The sequence below is a fragment of the Oncorhynchus keta genome, chromosome 4, assembly GCF_023373465.1.
Source record: "Oncorhynchus keta strain PuntledgeMale-10-30-2019 chromosome 4, Oket_V2, whole genome shotgun sequence".
NCBI lineage: Eukaryota > Metazoa > Chordata > Actinopteri > Salmoniformes > Salmonidae > Oncorhynchus > Oncorhynchus keta.
The window spans coordinates 69,222,792-69,241,418 of NC_068424.1; the positions used below are offsets into that span (position 1 = coordinate 69,222,792).

Below are 18,627 nucleotides of genomic sequence, written 5' to 3' on the forward strand. Positions count from 1 at the left end.
CGGCTGCCAAGTCGGTCTGCTTTATGCGCCAAACACAGAAAGGTGATGAAAAATAGATAGTGCCTAGAGAGTCGGACATAGTAACCAGACTGTACCCCCATTAACCCTCTCCTCCTCCCCCAGTTCCTTGAGAGCCTTTCTGGGGCCCCGCCCGTCCCTGTCCAGCCTCTCTGGGAAAATGACGTGTGGCCTCTCTGTAAAGGGGAAGGAGGGGTGAGAGGACATGAGGGGGGTAGACCCCTGAGTGGCTGGCAGGCTGCAGGACGGAGGTGTGGTGAGGTCCCACCCCTCCGTCCCCGGCTGTAAACCAGCCCAGCATCTGTTAGTCCTTTCCACCTAACCACCCTTACTATATTCAACCTGCACTTATCCCAAAGTAACACTCCTCTGGGTGTCTGAGTGTGTGTGTCTGGGTGAGTGACTTTGAGACGGTGTATAGTGTGTGTGTGTGTGTGTGTGTGTGTGTGTGTGTGTGTGTGTGTGTGTGTGTGTGTGTGTGTGTGTGTGTGTGTGTGTGTGTGTGTGTGTGTTGTGTTTGTGTGTAGTATATGTGCACATACAATCTGACATCCCTTCCAGCCCCACCCACACCTCTCCCCAAGGCCTCTTGACACAGTATATAATGTTGTTATCTCATCAGTCTATCAAACATACAGTATTGTAGGTTTGTATAGGACTTTTCTTTATTTAGAAAAGCACAATTATATTTTAAATACCAGTTTGGCACATACACATTCAGGGCAACAGAACAGCGTCAAAACAAACAAGCTATACAAGCAGAGTACTGAATATCCCACATGCTGAAGGACATTGGATATACAGGGACATGGATCTCTGACACCAGATCTAAATGGTTAGTAAAAAAAGTCCATCCACTTTAGTGTCATTTAAAAACGGTGTCTGAGGTTTGGGCTGAGCTCCAGTAGCAGACAGGACAGCAGCCTCTACACCTATGCAGAGGAGCTGTTGTACTACCCTTGGAACGATTTCTCAACCAAGTGAGTCTGACTTCACTGAGCTGAGACAGTTTATATATTCTATACCTGTGCTGCTGAATACATTCATTGGTTTTCATACAAATATTTCTCAATGGTGACTGTGGTCCTCAGTCAGTGAGATCTAATAAATGGTTGGCCTGGTCCACATTGATCCCCAGTAGATAAGTCCATCTGAGCTTTAAGGTCTGCTTCTCCTTTGAACACTAGTAATAAAGACCAGCCTTAGTATCCTCCTTCAGGACCTGTGTCTGTCAGTTTGTTCAGTCTCTGAGATGGGGGAGGAGTCAGCGGGTTAGAGGGGGGCTGCATGTCACGGTGTCAGTCTCTGAGATGGGAAAGAGGGGGAGGAGTAGGCGAGTTAGAGGGGGGCTGCATGTCACGGTGTCAGTCTCTGAGATGGGAAAGAGGGGGAGGAGTCGGCGGGTTAGAGGGGGGCTGCATGTCGCTGTCCCTCCTCTCCTTCAGCTGCCTCCTCATGCGGTGTATCCGGGGACGAGGACTGACACCTCCCTCAACCGTCTGGTTCCGGTCACTTAGCGTGTCCGACGACTCGTCGATGTAGGCCAAGTTCTCCCCGAAGAAATCTAGCATCTTGCAGCCTGACGGGGTGGGCAAAGGGGGCATGGGGAGCGGCATGGGGAGCGGCATGGGGAGCGGCATGGTGGAGTTGGGTGACTTGGGGAGTTGCTGGAGAGGCACAGGGAACCGGACGTCCTCCCTGAAATATACCAGCCTGGATCCTCCATGGCGTCCCCTCTGTTCAGTACAGAGAGACCCACTGGGGTCAAAACTAGCAAAAGGCATCCTCCGCACTGGCATACACATGTCAGAGGTGTGAGAGTCAGAGGAGGAGACAACTGATCTGGAGTCAGACTCTGGAGACTCGGACACAGAGCCCGACTCCCATGGCATCATCATTATCGCAACAGGATCAGGGTCATAGTCTAACTCCATCACGGAGCGCGCCGAAGGCATCGACAGTGACCTCGCAACCGTCCGGCCCTCTGACCTCGCATTGACCCTGCAATCTGCCCTCAAACCTACCCCTAGCCCCATCCCTGGTCCTAACCTCACCCCTTCAGTCCTAACCTCACCCCCCCCTAACCTCACGACCTCCAGACGGGTCATGGAGCGTGTGACCCACCTATTAGGCAGATGTCCGTTCTCCCCTATGACGCCCTGCCTGCCGCGGTGCCCCAGCGCTCCCCTGCGGACCCGTTGCCGGGTGCTGCGTCTCCAGCGGCGCCGCTGCAGCAGGAAGGGGTCGTTGAGTTCCAGAGGGTTGGGGATCCGGAAGTCCATGGACATGTTCTGGATGTTCTGTGTCCAGTCTGTAGCATGGGCCCTCAACTCCTCCATCTGAGAGAGAGAAAGGGGAGGGAGAGGGAAAGGGGAGGGAGAGGGAAAGGGGAGGGAGAGGGAAAGGGGAGGGAGAGAGAAAGGGGAGGGAGAGAGAAAGGGGAGGGAGAGGGAAAGGGGAGGGAGAGAGAAAGGGGAGGGAGAGGGAAAGGGGAGGGAGAGAGAAAGGGGAGGGAGAGGGAAAGGGGAGGGAGAGGGAGAGGGAAAGGGAGAGGGAGAGGGAAAGGGGAGGGAGAGAGAAAGGGAGAGGGAGAGGGAAAGGGGAGGGAGAGAGAAAGGGGAGGGAGAGGGAAAGGGGAGGGAGAGGGAAAGGGGAGGGAGAGGGAAAGGAAAGGGGAGGGAGAGAGAAAGGGGAGGGAGAGAGAAAGGGGAGGGAGAGGGAAAGGGAGGGAGAGAGAAAGGGGAGGGAGAGGGAAAGGGGAGGGAGAGGGAAAGGGGAGGGAGAGGGAAAGGGGAGGGAGAGAGAAAGGGGAGGGAGAGAGAAAGGGGAGGGAGAGAGAAAGGGGAGGGAGAGAGAAAGGGGAGGGAGAGGGAAAGGGGAGGGATAGGGAAAGGGGAGGGAGAGGGAAAGGGGGAGGGAGAGGGAAAGGGGAGGGAGAGAGAAAGGGGAGGGAGAGAGAAAGGGGAGGGAGAGGGAAAGGGGGAGGGAGAGGGAAAGGGGGGGGAGAGGGAAAGGGGAGGGAGAGAGAAAGGGGAGGGAGAGAGAAAGGGAGGGGAGAGGGAAAGGGGAGGGAGAGAGAAAGGGGAGGGAGAGGGAAAGGGGAGGGAGAGGGAAAGGGGAGGGAGAGGGAAAGGGGAGGGAGAGGGAAAGGGGAGGGAGAGAGAAAGGGGAGGGAGAGAGAAAGGGGAGGGAGAGAGAAAGGGGAGGGAGAGGGAAAGGGGAGGGAGAGGGAAAGGGGGAGGGAGAGGGAAAGGGGAGGGAGAGGGAAGGGGGAGGGAGAGGGAAAGGGGAGGGAGAGAGAAAGGGGAGGGAGAGAGAAAGGGGAGGGAGAGGGAAAGGGGAGGGAGAGAGAAAGGGGAGGGAGAGGGAAAGGGGAGGGAGAGGGAAAGGGGAGGGAGAGGGAAAGGGGAGGGAGAGAGAAAGGGGAGGGAGAGAGAAAGGGGAGGGAGAGGGAAAGGGGAGGGAGAGGGAAAGGGGAGGGAGAGGGGAGGGAGAGAGAAAGGGGAGGGAGAGAGAAAGGGGAGGGAGAGGGAAAGGGGAGGGAGAGAGAAAGAAAGGGGAGGGAGAGAGAAAGGGGAGGGAGAGGGAAAGGGGAGGGAGAGGGAAAGGGGAGGGAGAGAGAAAGGGGAGGGAGAGAGAAAGGGGAGGGAGAGGGAAAGGGGAGGGAGAGGGAAAGGGGAGGGAGAGAGAAAGGGGAGGGAGAGGGAAAGGGGAGGGAGAGGGAAAGGGGAGGGAGAGAGAAAGGGGAGGGAGAGAGAAAGGGGAGGGAGAGGGAAAGGGGAGGGAGAGGGAAAGGGGAGGGAGAGGGAAAGGGGAGGGAGAGAGAAAGGGGAGGGAGAGGGAAAGAGTCAGAGAAAGAAAGAGAGCGGTGTCCCAGAGACCCAGAGAAAGACAGAGAGACAGAGGATAAGTAAATATTGACAGTACAAATCCAAATTGCCTTTCAGTAAAATCTTTGTCCAGATCTTGTCATATGTTTCCCTTTCACCAGCCCTTCCAATCACTTGGTTTGTGTCCCACTCACTACCACTCACCTCAGCACGTGTTTTCTTGGACAGCACCCGCAGCCAGTTCCCGATCATGGTGAGTATGGAAGCAAAGTAAGCCAGGCCAAACACTATCCAGAGCCACACCAGTGGCTTAAACAGATCTCCGTCCCGCCGGTTAGCACCTACGCACAAGGACAAATCAAATCCAACATTGACGCATTGGAATTGCATGGACTCGAAGGAGCACAAGCATGCACATACACACAAACAAAAGGGCTTAGACAGGTCCATATCCCTATGAAATATCAAGTGTATCTTTCACAGTGTGTATACTGATAGAAATGTGTAGTGTGTGTACTCTCCAGAGTCTGTACTGTCCAAAGTGTGTACAGTGTCTTTCATGTAACAAGTGTTCACTTCGTACCTGCTACATAGTCTCCGAAGCCGACCGTGGTCAGGGTGATGACCACAAAGTAGAGCGCCTCCAGAAAGGACCAGTCCTCCACTTCCTTAAACACCAGCGTTGGCACGGCGAGGAAGATCAGACAGCCAATCAGGATGGACAGAACAGCAGACATGACCCGCACATAAGTGGGACTGACCCGCCGCTTCTGAGGGGCAGAGAGAGAAGGGGACGGACACAAAATAAGAAGGGAAAGACTGAAGAATTAAAAGATGGAGAGATGAGGGAAAAGGATGGAGAGGGTAAGATCTTCATCAAGATGATCAAATAATGTGCCTTTTCTTTGATAAACAGAAACAATCTTTTTTTTTTTAGTACTGCAAAGTTACATTGGGAAGTATCTAATGACTGACTGAATGTTTAAGCCGGCTTCTGTTCTACTTGTGTGTAACATGTTTCAAGTGCTAGAGACTCCAAGACGGCCTCTTCTGTTTACAGCACAGTGACATCACTTAAGCAGCCCCTGAGACAGGCGAGAACAATGAGATGACATCCTGTAAATGAAGCAGCCACTGAGACAAGACAGTCTAACCAGGAAGAGTGTCTCCATCTTCCACACGGCCTTCCTCAGCCCCGTCCCCATGTGGTCCCCGACACCAGCCAGCAGGAAACCAAACATAGGGATCCCTACCAGGGCATAACACACACAGAACAGCTGGCCCCATTTGGTCCTGGGAGACAGGTTGCCAAACCCTGCGGACAGAGGGAGACCATATACATTCACCTATATGTTCATCTATATAATTAAAAAATTATTCAAATCAACAGCATGTCTATTGAGGTTCATTGTATTTTCTGAGATTGGATCATTCATTTTCTGTCAAATTCAAAATACACATCTGGCTGACTAAGTTATTACCAAATGGTTTGCAGGAGGGAAAAATGAACAAAGGCTCACCGATGGTGGTGATGATGGTACCACAGAAGAAGAAGGCGCTGGCCAGGTCCCACCTGCTAGTGAAGTTGGTGGAGTTGTGTTTGACATCCAGGCCTGCCTCCACCGCCTTCACCACACTCTGACAGTACAGAGACAGAACAGACAGACTAGGGCTACATCTGGGGTCTGTGTTCTTTTTAGGATTTTAGTTTTTAGTAAATAAATAAATATAAAATTACCAGGAATTCAGCTAAAAATGTGTTTAATTTAGGAAATCTGTTTCCAAGTATATATATTTAAAAAATTAAAGACGTGATCATGTCTCAATGTCATTTTCATTTCAAAGCCCTTTTGGTGCCTAGTTGTGATTCGTTTATAAATTATTCTAATTATGTTCCGGCCCCCCGACCGACCATCCACACTGACAAAAATCATCCCATGGCTGAATGTAGTTGCCTACCCCTGGGCTACACCTTCTCAGTGGGGGATCTACACGGGACTTTGTTTAGGTGAGGTTCTTCTCAGATGTGTTTTAACTCGTCTGTCTGTTCAAGTGTATGCTTTCACTCTATGAAGTTATTCCTGCCAAGGTGTATATTATGTGTGTTTATGTCTGCTTGCTCGGGTGTGAGCGTGTCTATCTCTCTGCTCAAATGTGTGTGCTCTATGGTGTGTGTATATCTCTCTGCTCAAATGTGTGTGCTCTTTGGTGTGTGTATATCTCTCTGCTCAAATGTGTGTGCTCTGGTGTGTGTGTCTATTTCTCTGCTCAAATGTGTGTGCTCTGGTGTGTGTGTCTATTTCTCTGCTCAAATGTGTGTGCTCTGGTGTGTGTGTCTATTTCTCTGCTCAAATGTGTGTGCTCTGGTGTGTGTCTATTTCTCTGCTCAAATGTGTGTGTCTATTTCTCTGCTCAAATGTGTGTGCTCTGGTGTGTGTGTATATTTCTCTGCTCAAATGTGTGTGCTCTGGTGTGTGTGTACCATGATGAGATCGCTGAGGTTCTGTGCGGTGACACAGGAGTGGTTTTGGAGGAAGTCACGTGTGGTACGGAGCAGCTTCTCGTGCTCCTTGCTCTCCTGGGGGCTTTCCAGGGTCCGGAACACCAGCGCCCCTATCACCAGGTATAGCATGACCCCTGCCAGCAGGGCCAGCAGGGTGGGGCACCGCATCGCCCCGAGCACACCCCCCCACCACAGGAGTCAGGTTTCGCCAGGGTCTGTTCTACGGCCTCTTCCACGATACACACGGTGGCACAGCTGCATGCATGCACGCACACAAACACACACACCATTTTTAGTTTGGTTTTACTATCCTTGTGGGAAACAGAAGTCCTCTGTTTTCCACAAGGATAGTAAAACAAGGGGAAAATAATTGTTGGCCCCCACAAGGGAAGAAAAAGGCCATTTTAGGTTTAGGGGTTAGGTTTACAACTGGGATTAGGATTAGGGTTACATTTATAGTTAGGGGTTTAGGTTAGGTTAAGGGTTAGGTTTACAACTGGGATTAGGATTAGGGTTACATTTATAGTTAGGGGTTTAGGTTAGGTTAAGGGTTAGGTTTACAACTGGGATTAGGATTAGGGTTACATTTATAGTTAGGGGTTTAGGTTAAGGGTTAGGTTTACAACTGGGATTAGGATTAGGGTTACATTTATAGTTAGGGGTTTAGGTTAGGTTAAGGGTTAGGTTTACAACTGGGATTAGGATTAGGGTTACATTTATAGTTAGGGGTTTAGGTTAGGTTAAGGGTTAGGTCTACAACTGGGATTAGGATTAGGGTTACATTTATAGTTAGGGGTTTAGGTTAGGTTAAGGGTTAGGTTTACAACTAGGATTAGGATTAGGGTTACATTTATAGTTAGGGGTTTAGGTTAGGTTAAGGGTTAGGGAAAATAGGATTTTAAGTGTGTGTGTTCAATGATGATGATGATGATCTCTTTCTGGAAATATAAAATGAGGAACACCTTGATAATGGGGATTATTTGAGGAGCTATATCAAGGAAAAAACAACACAGAGCAGGGTGGTTCTCTGGTCATTTCCAGAACATGAAAGTGTGAGACAAGATATGAAGTTTATCTCCTATAGGGCTAAATCCATTTGAATTCAATAACTTTTTGACATAATCCCTTCTGATTGAAACAACACTCTCCAGACATGTTTTCCCGTGGAAGAAGTGGTCAGAAAGTGACTTTTTGGACCTGAATGCCAGAACATTCAGGAGATAAATGGTGCTCAAAGTTAACCCGTTTTGCAGAACCCGGCACACCGTGAGACATACATATCTTCCTCACTGGAAAAAAATACATTTAAACGCTTACAAACAGGGTTGTCAAACTACTTGATAAACTTTTTTAAAGAAATTAAATAAAAATGTAATTTAACCTTCAACATCAATTACCTAAAAATGCCTAAACTATGAATTTTTTCATATTAGCATATGTTTTAACTTACTTTAACCTACTGTGCGCACCATTGGTTGAGACACAGCATGCTCCTGGATACAGGGTGGGTGTCATTTCTATCATAGAAATCTAATTAATAGAATGGACCTAACGATTCAGACCACTGTAAATTAACTGGAACACCATTGAAATGTTTACTTCTAATTAATACCACAAAGATGGCCGCCGGTCCACCTGTGTTGAATGTCAAATTAAATGGTCATGTCCATTCCATTGTCTAGATTTCTATAATTTCAATAAGTTTCCTATGGAGGATTGCCAGTATAATTTAAAACAAAAGATATTCCCATTCAAGTCAACATTCTCTACCATCTTTGTGGTAGCATTTGAACGTTGACATTTCAATTTAATTGCCATTTAAGTACAATTAACAGCCAAAACATGACAACGACCCTGTATTCAAGAGCATGTTTTGTCTCAACCGATGGCGGGCACAACACAAAAACGTCTGATGATGTAAAATAGGGTCTATGGGTGTTTTCACACATGGTACTTTTCAGACATTCTTCATGAATTCAGTGCGGTTCGCTTCATTTCTTTTTGCAGTGTGAACACTCCAAAGAAACTCAGACTTCTCAAAAGAGCCTCCGAAGCGAACCGAACTGAAACCATCTCCAGGGGTGATCGGAGTCCGGTTCCGGCAATGTGAACACACAGCTCCCCAGGTTCACTTGTCATTATTCCCGCACAGACTACTGCAACACCGTTTCCCCTGTCATAACCCCTCACACTAGACTATTGCAACGCCGTTTCCCCTGCTATAACCCCTCACACTAGACTACTGCAACCACCGTTTCCCCAGCCATAAACCCACACACTAGACTACTGCAACACCGTTTCCCCAGCCATAAACCCACACACTAGACTACTGCAACACCGTTTCCCCAGCCATAAACCCACACACTAGACTACTGCAACACCGTTTCCCCTGTCATAACCCCTCACACTAGACTATTGCAACGCCGTTTCCCCTGCTATAACCCCTCACACGAGACTACTGCAACACCGTTTCCCCAGCCATAAACCCACACACTAGACTACTGCTATAACCCCTCACACTAGACTACTGCAACACCGTTTCCCCTGTCATAACCCCTCACACTAGACTATTGCAACGCCGTTTCCCCTGCTATAACCCCTCACACTAGACTACTGCAACACCGTTTCCCCTGTCATAACCCCTCACACTAGACTATTGCAACGCCGTTTCCCCTGCTATAAACCCTCACACGAGACTACTGCAACACCGTTTCCCCAGCCATAAACCCACACACTAGACTACTGCAACACCGTTTCCCCAGCCATAACCCCTCACACTAGACTACTGCAACACCGTTTCCCCAGCCATAAACCCACACACTAGACTACTGCAACACCATTCCCCAGCCATAAACCCACACACTAGACTACTGCAACACCGTTTCCCCAGCCATAAACCCGCACACTAGACTACTGCAACACCGTTTCCCCAGCCATAAACCCACACACGAGACTACTGCAACACCGTTTCCCCAGCCATAACCCCTCACACTAGACTACTGCAACACCGTTTCCCCAGCCATAAACCCACACACTAGACTACTGCAACGCCGTTTCCCCAGTCATAACCCCTCACACTAGACTACTGCAACACCGTTTCCCCTGCTGTAACCCCTCACACTAGACTACTGCAATACCGTTTCCCCAGCCATAAACCCACACACTAGACTACTGCAACATCGTTTCCCCAGCCCTAAACCCACACACTAGACTACTGCAACACCGTTTCCCCAGCCATAAACCCACACACTAGACTACTGCAACACCGTTTCCCCAGCCATAAACCCACACACTAGACTACTGCAACACCGTTCCCCAGCCATAAACCCACACACTAGACTACTGCAACACCGTTTCCCCAGCCATAAACCCACACACTAGACTACTGCAACACCGTTTCCCCAGCCATAAACCCACACACTAGACTATTGCAACACCGTTTCCCCAGCCATAAACCCACACACTAGACTACTGCAACACCGTTTCCCCTGTCATAAACCCACACACTAGACTACTGCAACACCGTTTCCCCAGCCATAAACCCACACACTAGACTACTGCAACACCGTTTCCCCAGCCATAAACCCACACACTAGACTACTGCAACACCGTTTCCCCAGCCATAAACCCACACACTAGACTACTGCAACACCGTTTCCCCAGCCATAAACCCACACACTAGACTACTGCAACACCGTTTCCCCTGTCATAAACCCACACACTAGACTACTGCAACACCGTTTCCCCAGCCATAAACCCACACACTAGACTACTGCAACACCGTTTCCCCAGCCATAAACCCTCACACTAGACTACTGCAACACCGTTTCCCCAGCCATAAACCCACACACTAGACTACTGCAACACCGTTTCCCCAGCCATAAGCCCTCACACTAGACTACTGCAACACCGTTTCCCCAGCCATAAACCCACACACTAGACTACTGCAACACCGTTTCCCCAGCCATAAACCTACACACTAGACTACTGCAACACTGTTCCCCAGCCATAAACCCACACACTAGACTACTGCAACACCGTTTCCCCAGCCATAAACCCACACACGAGACTACTGCAACACCGTTTCCCCAGCCATAACCCCTCACACTAGACTACTGCAACACCGTTTCCCCAGCCATAAACCCACACACTAGACTACTGCAACGCCGTTTCCCCAGTCATAAACCCACACACTAGACTACTGAAACACCGTTTCCCCTGCCATAAACCTTCACATTGTTGCTACAAATGAGAGGAGATGATGATGTGCAGGTGTAACAGTTTTGCTTCCATCCCTCTCCTTGCCCCACCCTGGGCTCGAACCAGGGACCCTCGGCACACAACAACTGACACCCTCGAAGCATCGTTATAGCCCCACAAAAGTCGCGGCCTTTGCAGGGCAAGTTGAACATACTTCAAGGTCTCAGAGCGAGTGACGTCACCGACTAAAACGCTATTAGCGCGCACCCCCACTAACCATTTCACTCCGGTTACAAAGGTTCGCGGGAAAAAATATACATACTGTTTTTGGATATTGATTTGTGTTTGTCAAGGAGGCACAGAAATGCCCAAATATGTTTGTAGTTCAGTTCAGATGATTTGTTTTCAATATGTGATCTATTGGCTAAGAAAGCTTCAAAGGCTATTTATTCGATTGTGGAGTTTGAATAGTGTGAGAAGACAACATCGGGTGTACAGTTTTCAATGAGAGCATTATTCTTCTGCTATTAATTATGTGGCAAATAATATTTATGTGTTAATAGTATCTTCTGATGACGGTTATTATGCCTCATATTTTATCTAAATGGAATATATTAACTTCCAAAATATAAGTAGGTATCATCTAGCTGTCCGATAACACGTTCTGATGGAATAGCTTGTCCTGCACTTCGTAAAAACCCAGAACGCATTGAGTGAATGTTGGAAATTACTTTACATTTTTTTAATTATAAAATAGGTATGGTGGGGTATGCAAAAAGGTCAAATTTGAAATAAAATACAATTTTATGTCACATGCAACCGGTGTAGACATTACTGTGAAACACTTACTTACGAGACATTTCCCAACAACGAAGAGTTCAAAAGGAAAACGTTTAAAAGGAAATAGTAACAATAAAATAACAATAAGGACATATACACAAGGAGTACCAAAGAAGTGCCATCTCTTGAATGATTCGGCATTCATGTTCAAAAGTCACTTGAGGCAAATATGTATATATGATTTCATTCAAATCAAAAGCGGTGCTGTCAAAAAGTGATTGAATTCAACTGGATTTACCCAAAGAAAGTGTGACGTTACTACCGTTAAGACATCCCGCTCTAAATAACTCACTTGTCCACGTTTTATCCATCCTGAAGATCTGGTGATGAGAGTTCTCTCTCCTCCTCTCTACCAGGCCCAGGGCTGAAAGGGGGAATAGGAGGGTTCAGACCAGCGTCTACGTTAGTGCTCCTGTCATAACAACACACATTGACACTCACCAGACTGTCCCGGATATCAACTGGCCAACATTTTTAAACGATTAGCCTCTGCCAACCTGCTAAACATACATCTCGCTGTTAATCTAAGTATGTTCAGGATGCTTATCTTTATCTAGTTTAAACAGTTTGTTTTCTTTAAATGATATTCACCTCCAGAACCAGAAGATGGCCATGGTGTTTCAAAGAACTGCGTCAACTTTCTGATATTTCCCGGAGTTCTGTTAGCATTCTGATCTAATGGAACGCATTGGTTTGTATGGACGTCTATGCATTGGCTGAAAATGTATTATTTGTTATCGTTGTCTAAACCTATCCTGGCATATTTTTAGATATTTGTAAGATATGTGTGTTTGATGTGTTGTGAAATATCTCAGCTCAAACAGCGTGGCATAAATTGTGATAAATCATGACGTTTCCAATGTATTGCAGTTCAAAACAAAAAGGAGTGCAGAACTGCCAAGGAGGGAAGAGGCTTTGGCGCCAGTCTCCACCTCGCTCATGAGATGGATGTAAAACAGCAGGTTATTTGTCTAATGATTCATATTTTAGGGTACATTTGTCATACAATAAAATGTAATGCTATCAGTCATTTATATTGAGAGCTTAAAGATACATCATAAAGAATGTTTCCAACATTTCCCTCAGCATTTGATATGGCCAATGTTCTTTGGTAGGACAGTTTTGTTACCCAAATCACTGACTGAAAGCTATGAAACTGTTTTTGAGGAGAAAAACAATTGACAGTCATGCAAGTAAGTAAATAATTCAATGAAATGTCAAAAACAGCCTATTGGTTAGAGCTTTAGGCCAGTAACCGAAAGGTTGCTAGATGAAATCCCTGAGCTGATAAGATAAATATCTGTCGTTCTGCCCCTGAACAAGGCAGTTAACTCACTGTTCCTAGGCCGTCATTGTAAATAATAATTTGTTCTTAACTGACTTGCCTAGTTAAATAAAGGTTAAATAAAATAATTTATAAAATGATGTGCTAAAATATTGTCTATAAAAAAAACTGATGACCCCACCAGAACCAAAGCCTACACTTGAACACAGAAACACGTTATACATACGATGATGCCGGTTAGTTCGCCCTTGCAATCCACACACCACAAACAAGTACATAAATGTCTTCTCAGACAACAAATACTGTATATTACTAATAGGTGAGCAAATAAAACAAATCTGAACAAAGCAACTGACTTGAAATCCTACCTGAGTTGAGGAGAAACAATGAAGTCTGAAGAACCAGTATGGTATGTGCTTCTTGGTGTCCAGGCTCTTCTCACCATCAAACGCTCTGTGAGTAGAAGTGTGTATGTCCAAAAGCTCACAGAGGAGAAGTGTGTGTCCACTAAGTAAGTGTGTGTGTGTTCCTGGCAGTGGGAAAGGTGTTTCCCCATGCTCAGGACTCTACATCACTGTGATGGAGGAGAAGAGGGATTCTAGGAAGTGTGTGTGTGTGTGTGTTTGTCTCTCATAGGGCCAGGAGTTTTGAGGCACTGCTTTTTTCCAGTAATTCCAGCACTGTCCACTGGTGTTGCTGCAGGTAGGAAACTCTATGAAATGTTCTGTAATTGACTCATGCTTTCTCCAATCAATCAATCAATGTCTGCTTGTGCATATGTGCTTGGCAGAGGGATTGCCAAAACCAGTGGAGGTGAAGTGCAGCAAATCTTAAATTGCACAAAACCTATTATTTAGCAGGGAATACAATTTGTAGATCAGTAATTCTACACCTCAATTTGCTCAGCTTGAGCTGATATTGAGCAAATAATATTCCCTGCTAAATACAGGGTTTGTGGGATTAAGATATGCAGAATTACACCACCCCTGGTTTAGGAACAGGCGGGTTTTCGTCACCCAAAATATGTCCATGTTATGAAGTTTATCATTATTTATACTGAACAAAAATATAAACGCAACAATTTCTATTTTTTTTTTTTTTTTTTTATTATTATAATTTATTTTGCCCATTTTCGTGGTATCCAATTGGTAGTCCCAGTCTTGTCTCATCGCTCTAACTCCCGTACGGACTCGGGGGAGACGAAGGTCGAGAGCAGTGTGTCCTCCGAAACACAACCCAACCAAGCCGCACTGCTTCTTGACACAATGCCCACTTAACCCTGAAGCCAGCCGAATCAATGTGTCGGAGGAAACACCATGCACCCGGCGACAATGTCAGCGTGCACTGCACCCGGCTCGCCACAAGAGTCGCTTGTGCGCGATGGGACAAGGACATCCCGGCCGGCCAAACCCTCTCTTAACCGGCACGACGCTGGGCCAATTGTGCGCCATGGGTCTCCCGGTGCGGCTGGCTGCGACAGAGCCTGGACTCGAACCCAGAATCTCTCGTGGCACAGCTAGCATTCGAGAGGCCCACAAACGCAACAATTTCAAGGATTTTACCGAGTTACAGTTCATATGAGGAAATCAGTCAATTGAAATAAATTCATTCGGCCCTAATCTATAGATTTCACGACTGAGGAAACAGATATGCATGTTACATTTTAAAAAATGGGCCTCGATCTTGTTGCATTATTTCTGTGCATTCAAATTGCCATCGATAAAATGCAATTGTGTTTGTTGTGCGTAGCTTATGCCTGCCCAAACCCTAACCCCACCATGAGGTACTCTGTTCACAACGTTGACATCAGCAAACCGCTCGCCCACACAAAGCCATATGCGTGGTCTGCGGTTGAGGCCCAGTTGAACGTACTGCCAAATTCTCTAAAATGACGATGGAAGCGGCTTATGGCAGAGAAATTAACATCCAATTATCTGGCAACTGCTCTGGTGGACATTCCTGAGACATTTGTCGCATTGTATTGTGTGACAATTCTGCACATGTTAGAGAGGCCTTTTATTGTCCGAAGCATAAGGTGCACCTGTGTAATGATCATGCTGTTTAATCAGCTTCTTGATATGCCATCCCTGACTGGGGGATGAATTATCTTAGAAAGGAGAATGCTCACTAACAGAGATGTAAACAAATTTGTTCACAAAAGCTGAGATTAATACGTTTTTTGTGTGAGTATGGAACATTTCTGGGATCTTTTATTTCAGCCGATGAAACATGGGACCAACACTTTAGATGTTGTGTTTATATTTTTGTTCAGTGTATTAAGCAGGTGAGGAGTTTTTGTATGGGGGGCAATGAGTGTCGAATTTAGTAAAGATAAAAAAGTATTGCTATTGATACATGCGGCTTATTTGATCTAATAGAAGTTTCGTAATGCTTATATCGGCTATGTGTGTACCGATATAAGTGTGATGCTGACTTCCTGAAAAAAAGAAAAAAAAAACACTAAATCGGAGTTGTCCCTGTTGATATTTGAGCCGGTCTATGCATATTCATGAGCCAGCATAGCATCTCACTCTCCATTGAATACAGGTGGTTGACATCAACACCCCTCATCGAATATTGAAATGTGTTCAGATAACAAGATGTATCCACCAATCGAAAGAGATGCATAGGTGGGAGGTTGACAGCCCGCCGTTCCACTCTGTGGACAACGAAATGCATTGTTAGGGTGGAGACAAGCATCTCATCATTATATCCAGTATCTTGGAAGACAATATTTCCGATGTGCTGATCCTCAACACAAATCAAATTGTATTAGTCACATGCACCGAATACAACAGGTGTAGGTAGACCTTACAGTGAAATGCTTACTTACAAGCCCCTAACCAACAATGCAGTTTAAAAAATACAAATAAGAAATAAAAGGAACAAGTAATTAAAGAGCAGCAGTAAAATAACAGTAGCGAGACTATATAGTGTACTGGTACAAAGTCAATGTGCGGGGTCACCGGTTAGTCAAGGTAATAGAGGTAATATGTACATGTAGGTAGAGTTAAAGTGATAATGCATAGATAACAGAGTAGCAGTGATAAAATAGGGGGGCAATGCAAATAGTCTGGGTAGCCATTTGATTAGATGTTCAGGAGTCTTAAGGCTTGGAGGTAGAACTGTTTAGAAACCTCTTGGACCGAGACTTGGCACTCCGGTACCTCTTGCCGTGCGGTAGCAGAGAGAACAGTCTATGACTTGGGTGGCTCGAGTCTTTAACAATTTTTAGGGCCTTCCTCTGACACCGCCTGGTACAGAGGTCCTGGATGGCAGAAAGCTTGGCCCCAGTAATGTACTCGGCCGTACACACTACCCTCTGTAGTGCCTTGCGGTCAGAGGCTGAGCATTTGCCATACCAGGCAGTGATGCAACCAGTAGAACCTTTTGAGGATCTGAGGACCCATGCCAAATCTTTTTAGTCTCCTGAGGGGGAATAGGTTTTGTCGTGCCCTCTTCACGACTGTCTTGGTGTGCTTGGACCATGTTAGTTTGTTGATGTGGACACCAAGGAACTTGAAGCTCTCAACCTGCTCCACTACAGCCCCGTCGATGAGAATGCGGGCATGCTCGGCCCGAGTCAATGTGCAGGGGTACAGGTTAGTTAAGGTAATTGAGGTAATAAGTAGATAGGGGTAAAGTGACTATGCATAGATAATAAACAGTGAGTAGCAGCAGCATAAAAAGGAGAGGGGTCAATGCAAATAGTTTGGAGGCCGAACAGTTGCCATACCAGGCGGTGATGCAACCAGTGATGCTCTCAATGGTGCAGCTGTAGAACGTTTTGAGGACCCATGCCAAATCCTTTCAGTCTCCTGAGGAGGAATAGGCGTTGTCGTGCCATCTTCACAACTTTCTTGGTGTGTTTGGACCATGATAGTTTGTTGGTGATGTGGACACCAAGGAGCTTGAAGCTCTCAACCTGTCCATTACAGCCCTGTCGATGAGAATGGGGCCCTCCTTTTCCTGTAGTCCACAATCCTCTCCTTTGTCTTGATCACGTTGAGGGAGAGGTTGTTGTCCTGGCACCACACGGCCAGGTCTTTGACCTCCTCCCTATGGGCTCTCTCGTCGTTGATCAGGCCTACACCACTGTTGTGTCATCGACAAACTTAATGGTGTTGGAGTCCTGTCTGGGCGTGCAGTCATGAGGGAACAGGGGGTACAGGAGGGGACTGAGCACGCATCCCTGAGGGGACCCAGTATTGAGAATAAGCGTGGCAGATGCGTTGTTCCCTATCCTTACCACCTGGGGGCGGCCCGTCAGGAAGTCCAAGATCCAGTTGCAGAGGGAGGTGTTTAGTCCCAGGGTCCTTAGCTTAGTGATGAGCTTTGAGGGCACTATGATGCTGAACTCTGAACTGCAGTCAATGAATAGCATTCTCACATAGGTGTTCCTTTTGTCCAGGTGGGAAGGGCAGTGTGGAGTGTAATAGAGATTGCATCATCTGTGGATCTGTTGGGGCGGTATGCAAATTGGAGTGGGTCTAGGGTTTCTGGGATAATGGTGTTGATGTGAGCCATGACCAGTCTTTCAAAGCATTTCATGGCTACTGATGTGAGTGTTACATGTCGGTAGTCATTTAGGCAGGTTACCTTGGTGTGCTTGGGCACAGACTAGGACAGGGAGAGGTTGAAAATGTCAGTGAAGACACTTGCACGGGGGAACAGGTGTGCGTGCTCAGCGCCCTCCTGTACTCCCTGTTCACCCATAACTGCATGGCTACACACGTCTCCAACTCAATCAACATTGGTAGGCCTGATTACCAACAGCGATGACAGCCTACAGGGAGGTGGTGACGGGGCCGTAGTGGAGAGGGTCAAACTCTTCAAGTTCCTCAGTGTGTAACATCACGGGACCTGAACAGGTCCCTTCACACTGACAGCACCTCTTCAACATCAGGAAGCTGAAGAAATTTGGCTTGACCCCTAAGACCCTCCCGTACTTCTACAGATACATTCTGTCGGGCTGTATCACCGCATGGTTACCGCATGGTACGGCAACCGCAGGGCTCTCCAGAGGGTGGTGCGGTCAGCCCAACGCATCACCGGGGGCACACTGCCTGCCCTTCAGAACATCTAAAGTACCCGGTGTCACAGGAAGGCCAAAAATATCAAAGACCTTAGCCACCCAAGCCACAGCCTTTTCACCCCGCTAGAAGGTGGAGACAGTACAGGTGCATCAAAGCTGGGACCGAGACTGATAAACAGCTTTGAGTTGATCATTTGAATCAGCTGTGTAGTGCTATGGCAAAAAACCACAAAGTGCACCCAGTGGGATCCCGAGGACCGAGTTAGGGAAATCCTAGTCATTACTGTAAGCATGACAAAGCTATGGGGTAAGAGCAGAACCCCTGTCTGTTTCCTGATGTCAATTTAGAGGGGTTTAGCTTTTTAAACCCATACATTCCTAACTACAGTGAGTTAGGATGAGAACACAGACAGAGGTGTCTTGAGCAACGTTAAGTTATCACAGTGTAATCCACTCATATTTATCCAGTCATCAAACTCAAGTCTCTCGAGGTGACTGGAAGGTAGACTGTGGTGTAGCAGAAACAGGATATCCTTAAGATGGGTATCCATCTGGGTACCAGTCTGTATGTGCCATCATGCCACTCATTGTCAAGCCAAACATGTCTTGCTTGACAATGAGCAAGAGTTGGCAAGAGCACAAACAGATCTGACAGCAGGCTACTTTCAAGTCAACCGTGAATGGAAAAAATGATTTCAGTTGTACACCGGACTGATGTCTTGCCAGTTGCCTTACTGGGTACCTCATTAGTGACCTCTAAACTAGAGGGCGTTATTTGGAATGTGACTCTAACCTAGAGAGAATAAAGAGAGATGGAAAGAAATACAGCTATCAAATAGAGCTAGCATAGACAAGACAGAAACAAACAACTGACACACAGACCTTCGGAGGTGGAAAGAGAAATTGACAAGATAAA

The 18,627-nt window shown here is 47.0% G+C and overlaps 1 protein-coding gene across 3 annotated transcripts; it reads right to left on the reverse strand.

The window, feature by feature from the left end:
• Positions 1–609: 609 nt before the first annotated feature.
• Positions 610–18,495, reverse strand: kcnk4a (potassium channel, subfamily K, member 4a). Of its 3 annotated transcripts, none has more exons than XM_052513907.1 (8): positions 13,045–18,495; positions 11,684–11,755; positions 6,331–6,606; positions 5,369–5,486; positions 5,003–5,163; positions 4,432–4,618; positions 4,053–4,189; positions 610–2,357 (listed from the first exon to the last, which is right to left on the reverse strand). In XM_052513907.1, the coding sequence occupies exons 3-8, from the start codon at positions 6,517–6,519 to the stop codon at positions 1,383–1,385; spliced, it is 1,767 nt and encodes a 588-aa protein (XP_052369867.1). In that variant the 5' UTR covers positions 6,520–6,606; positions 11,684–11,755; positions 13,045–18,495; the 3' UTR covers positions 610–1,382. The 3 variants fall into 3 exon arrangements, with proteins under 3 accessions (XP_052369867.1, XP_052369871.1, XP_052369869.1); XM_052513911.1 differs by lacking the exon at positions 13,045–18,495 and adding an exon at positions 11,983–13,015; XM_052513909.1 differs by lacking the exon at positions 13,045–18,495 and having other exon boundaries at positions 11,684–11,962.
• Between the last annotated feature and the right edge of the window lie 132 nt (positions 18,496–18,627).

What these genes read in the sequence shown, in the direction of transcription:
- kcnk4a (XM_052513907.1), bottom strand. Translation starts at nt 6,519, where the DNA reads ATGCGGTGCCCCACCCTGCTGGCCCTGCTGGCAGGGGTCATGCTATAC. An exon ending in TACCATCATCACCACCATCG is followed by an intron (nt 5,164 to 5,368) that starts GTGAGCCTTTGT and finishes CTCTGTCCGCAG; the next exon opens with GGTTTGGCAACCTGTCTCCC. An exon ending in CTTCGGAGACTATGTAGCAG is followed by an intron (nt 4,190 to 4,431) that starts GTACGAAGTGAA and finishes CCTTGTGCGTAG; the next exon opens with GTGCTAACCGGCGGGACGGA.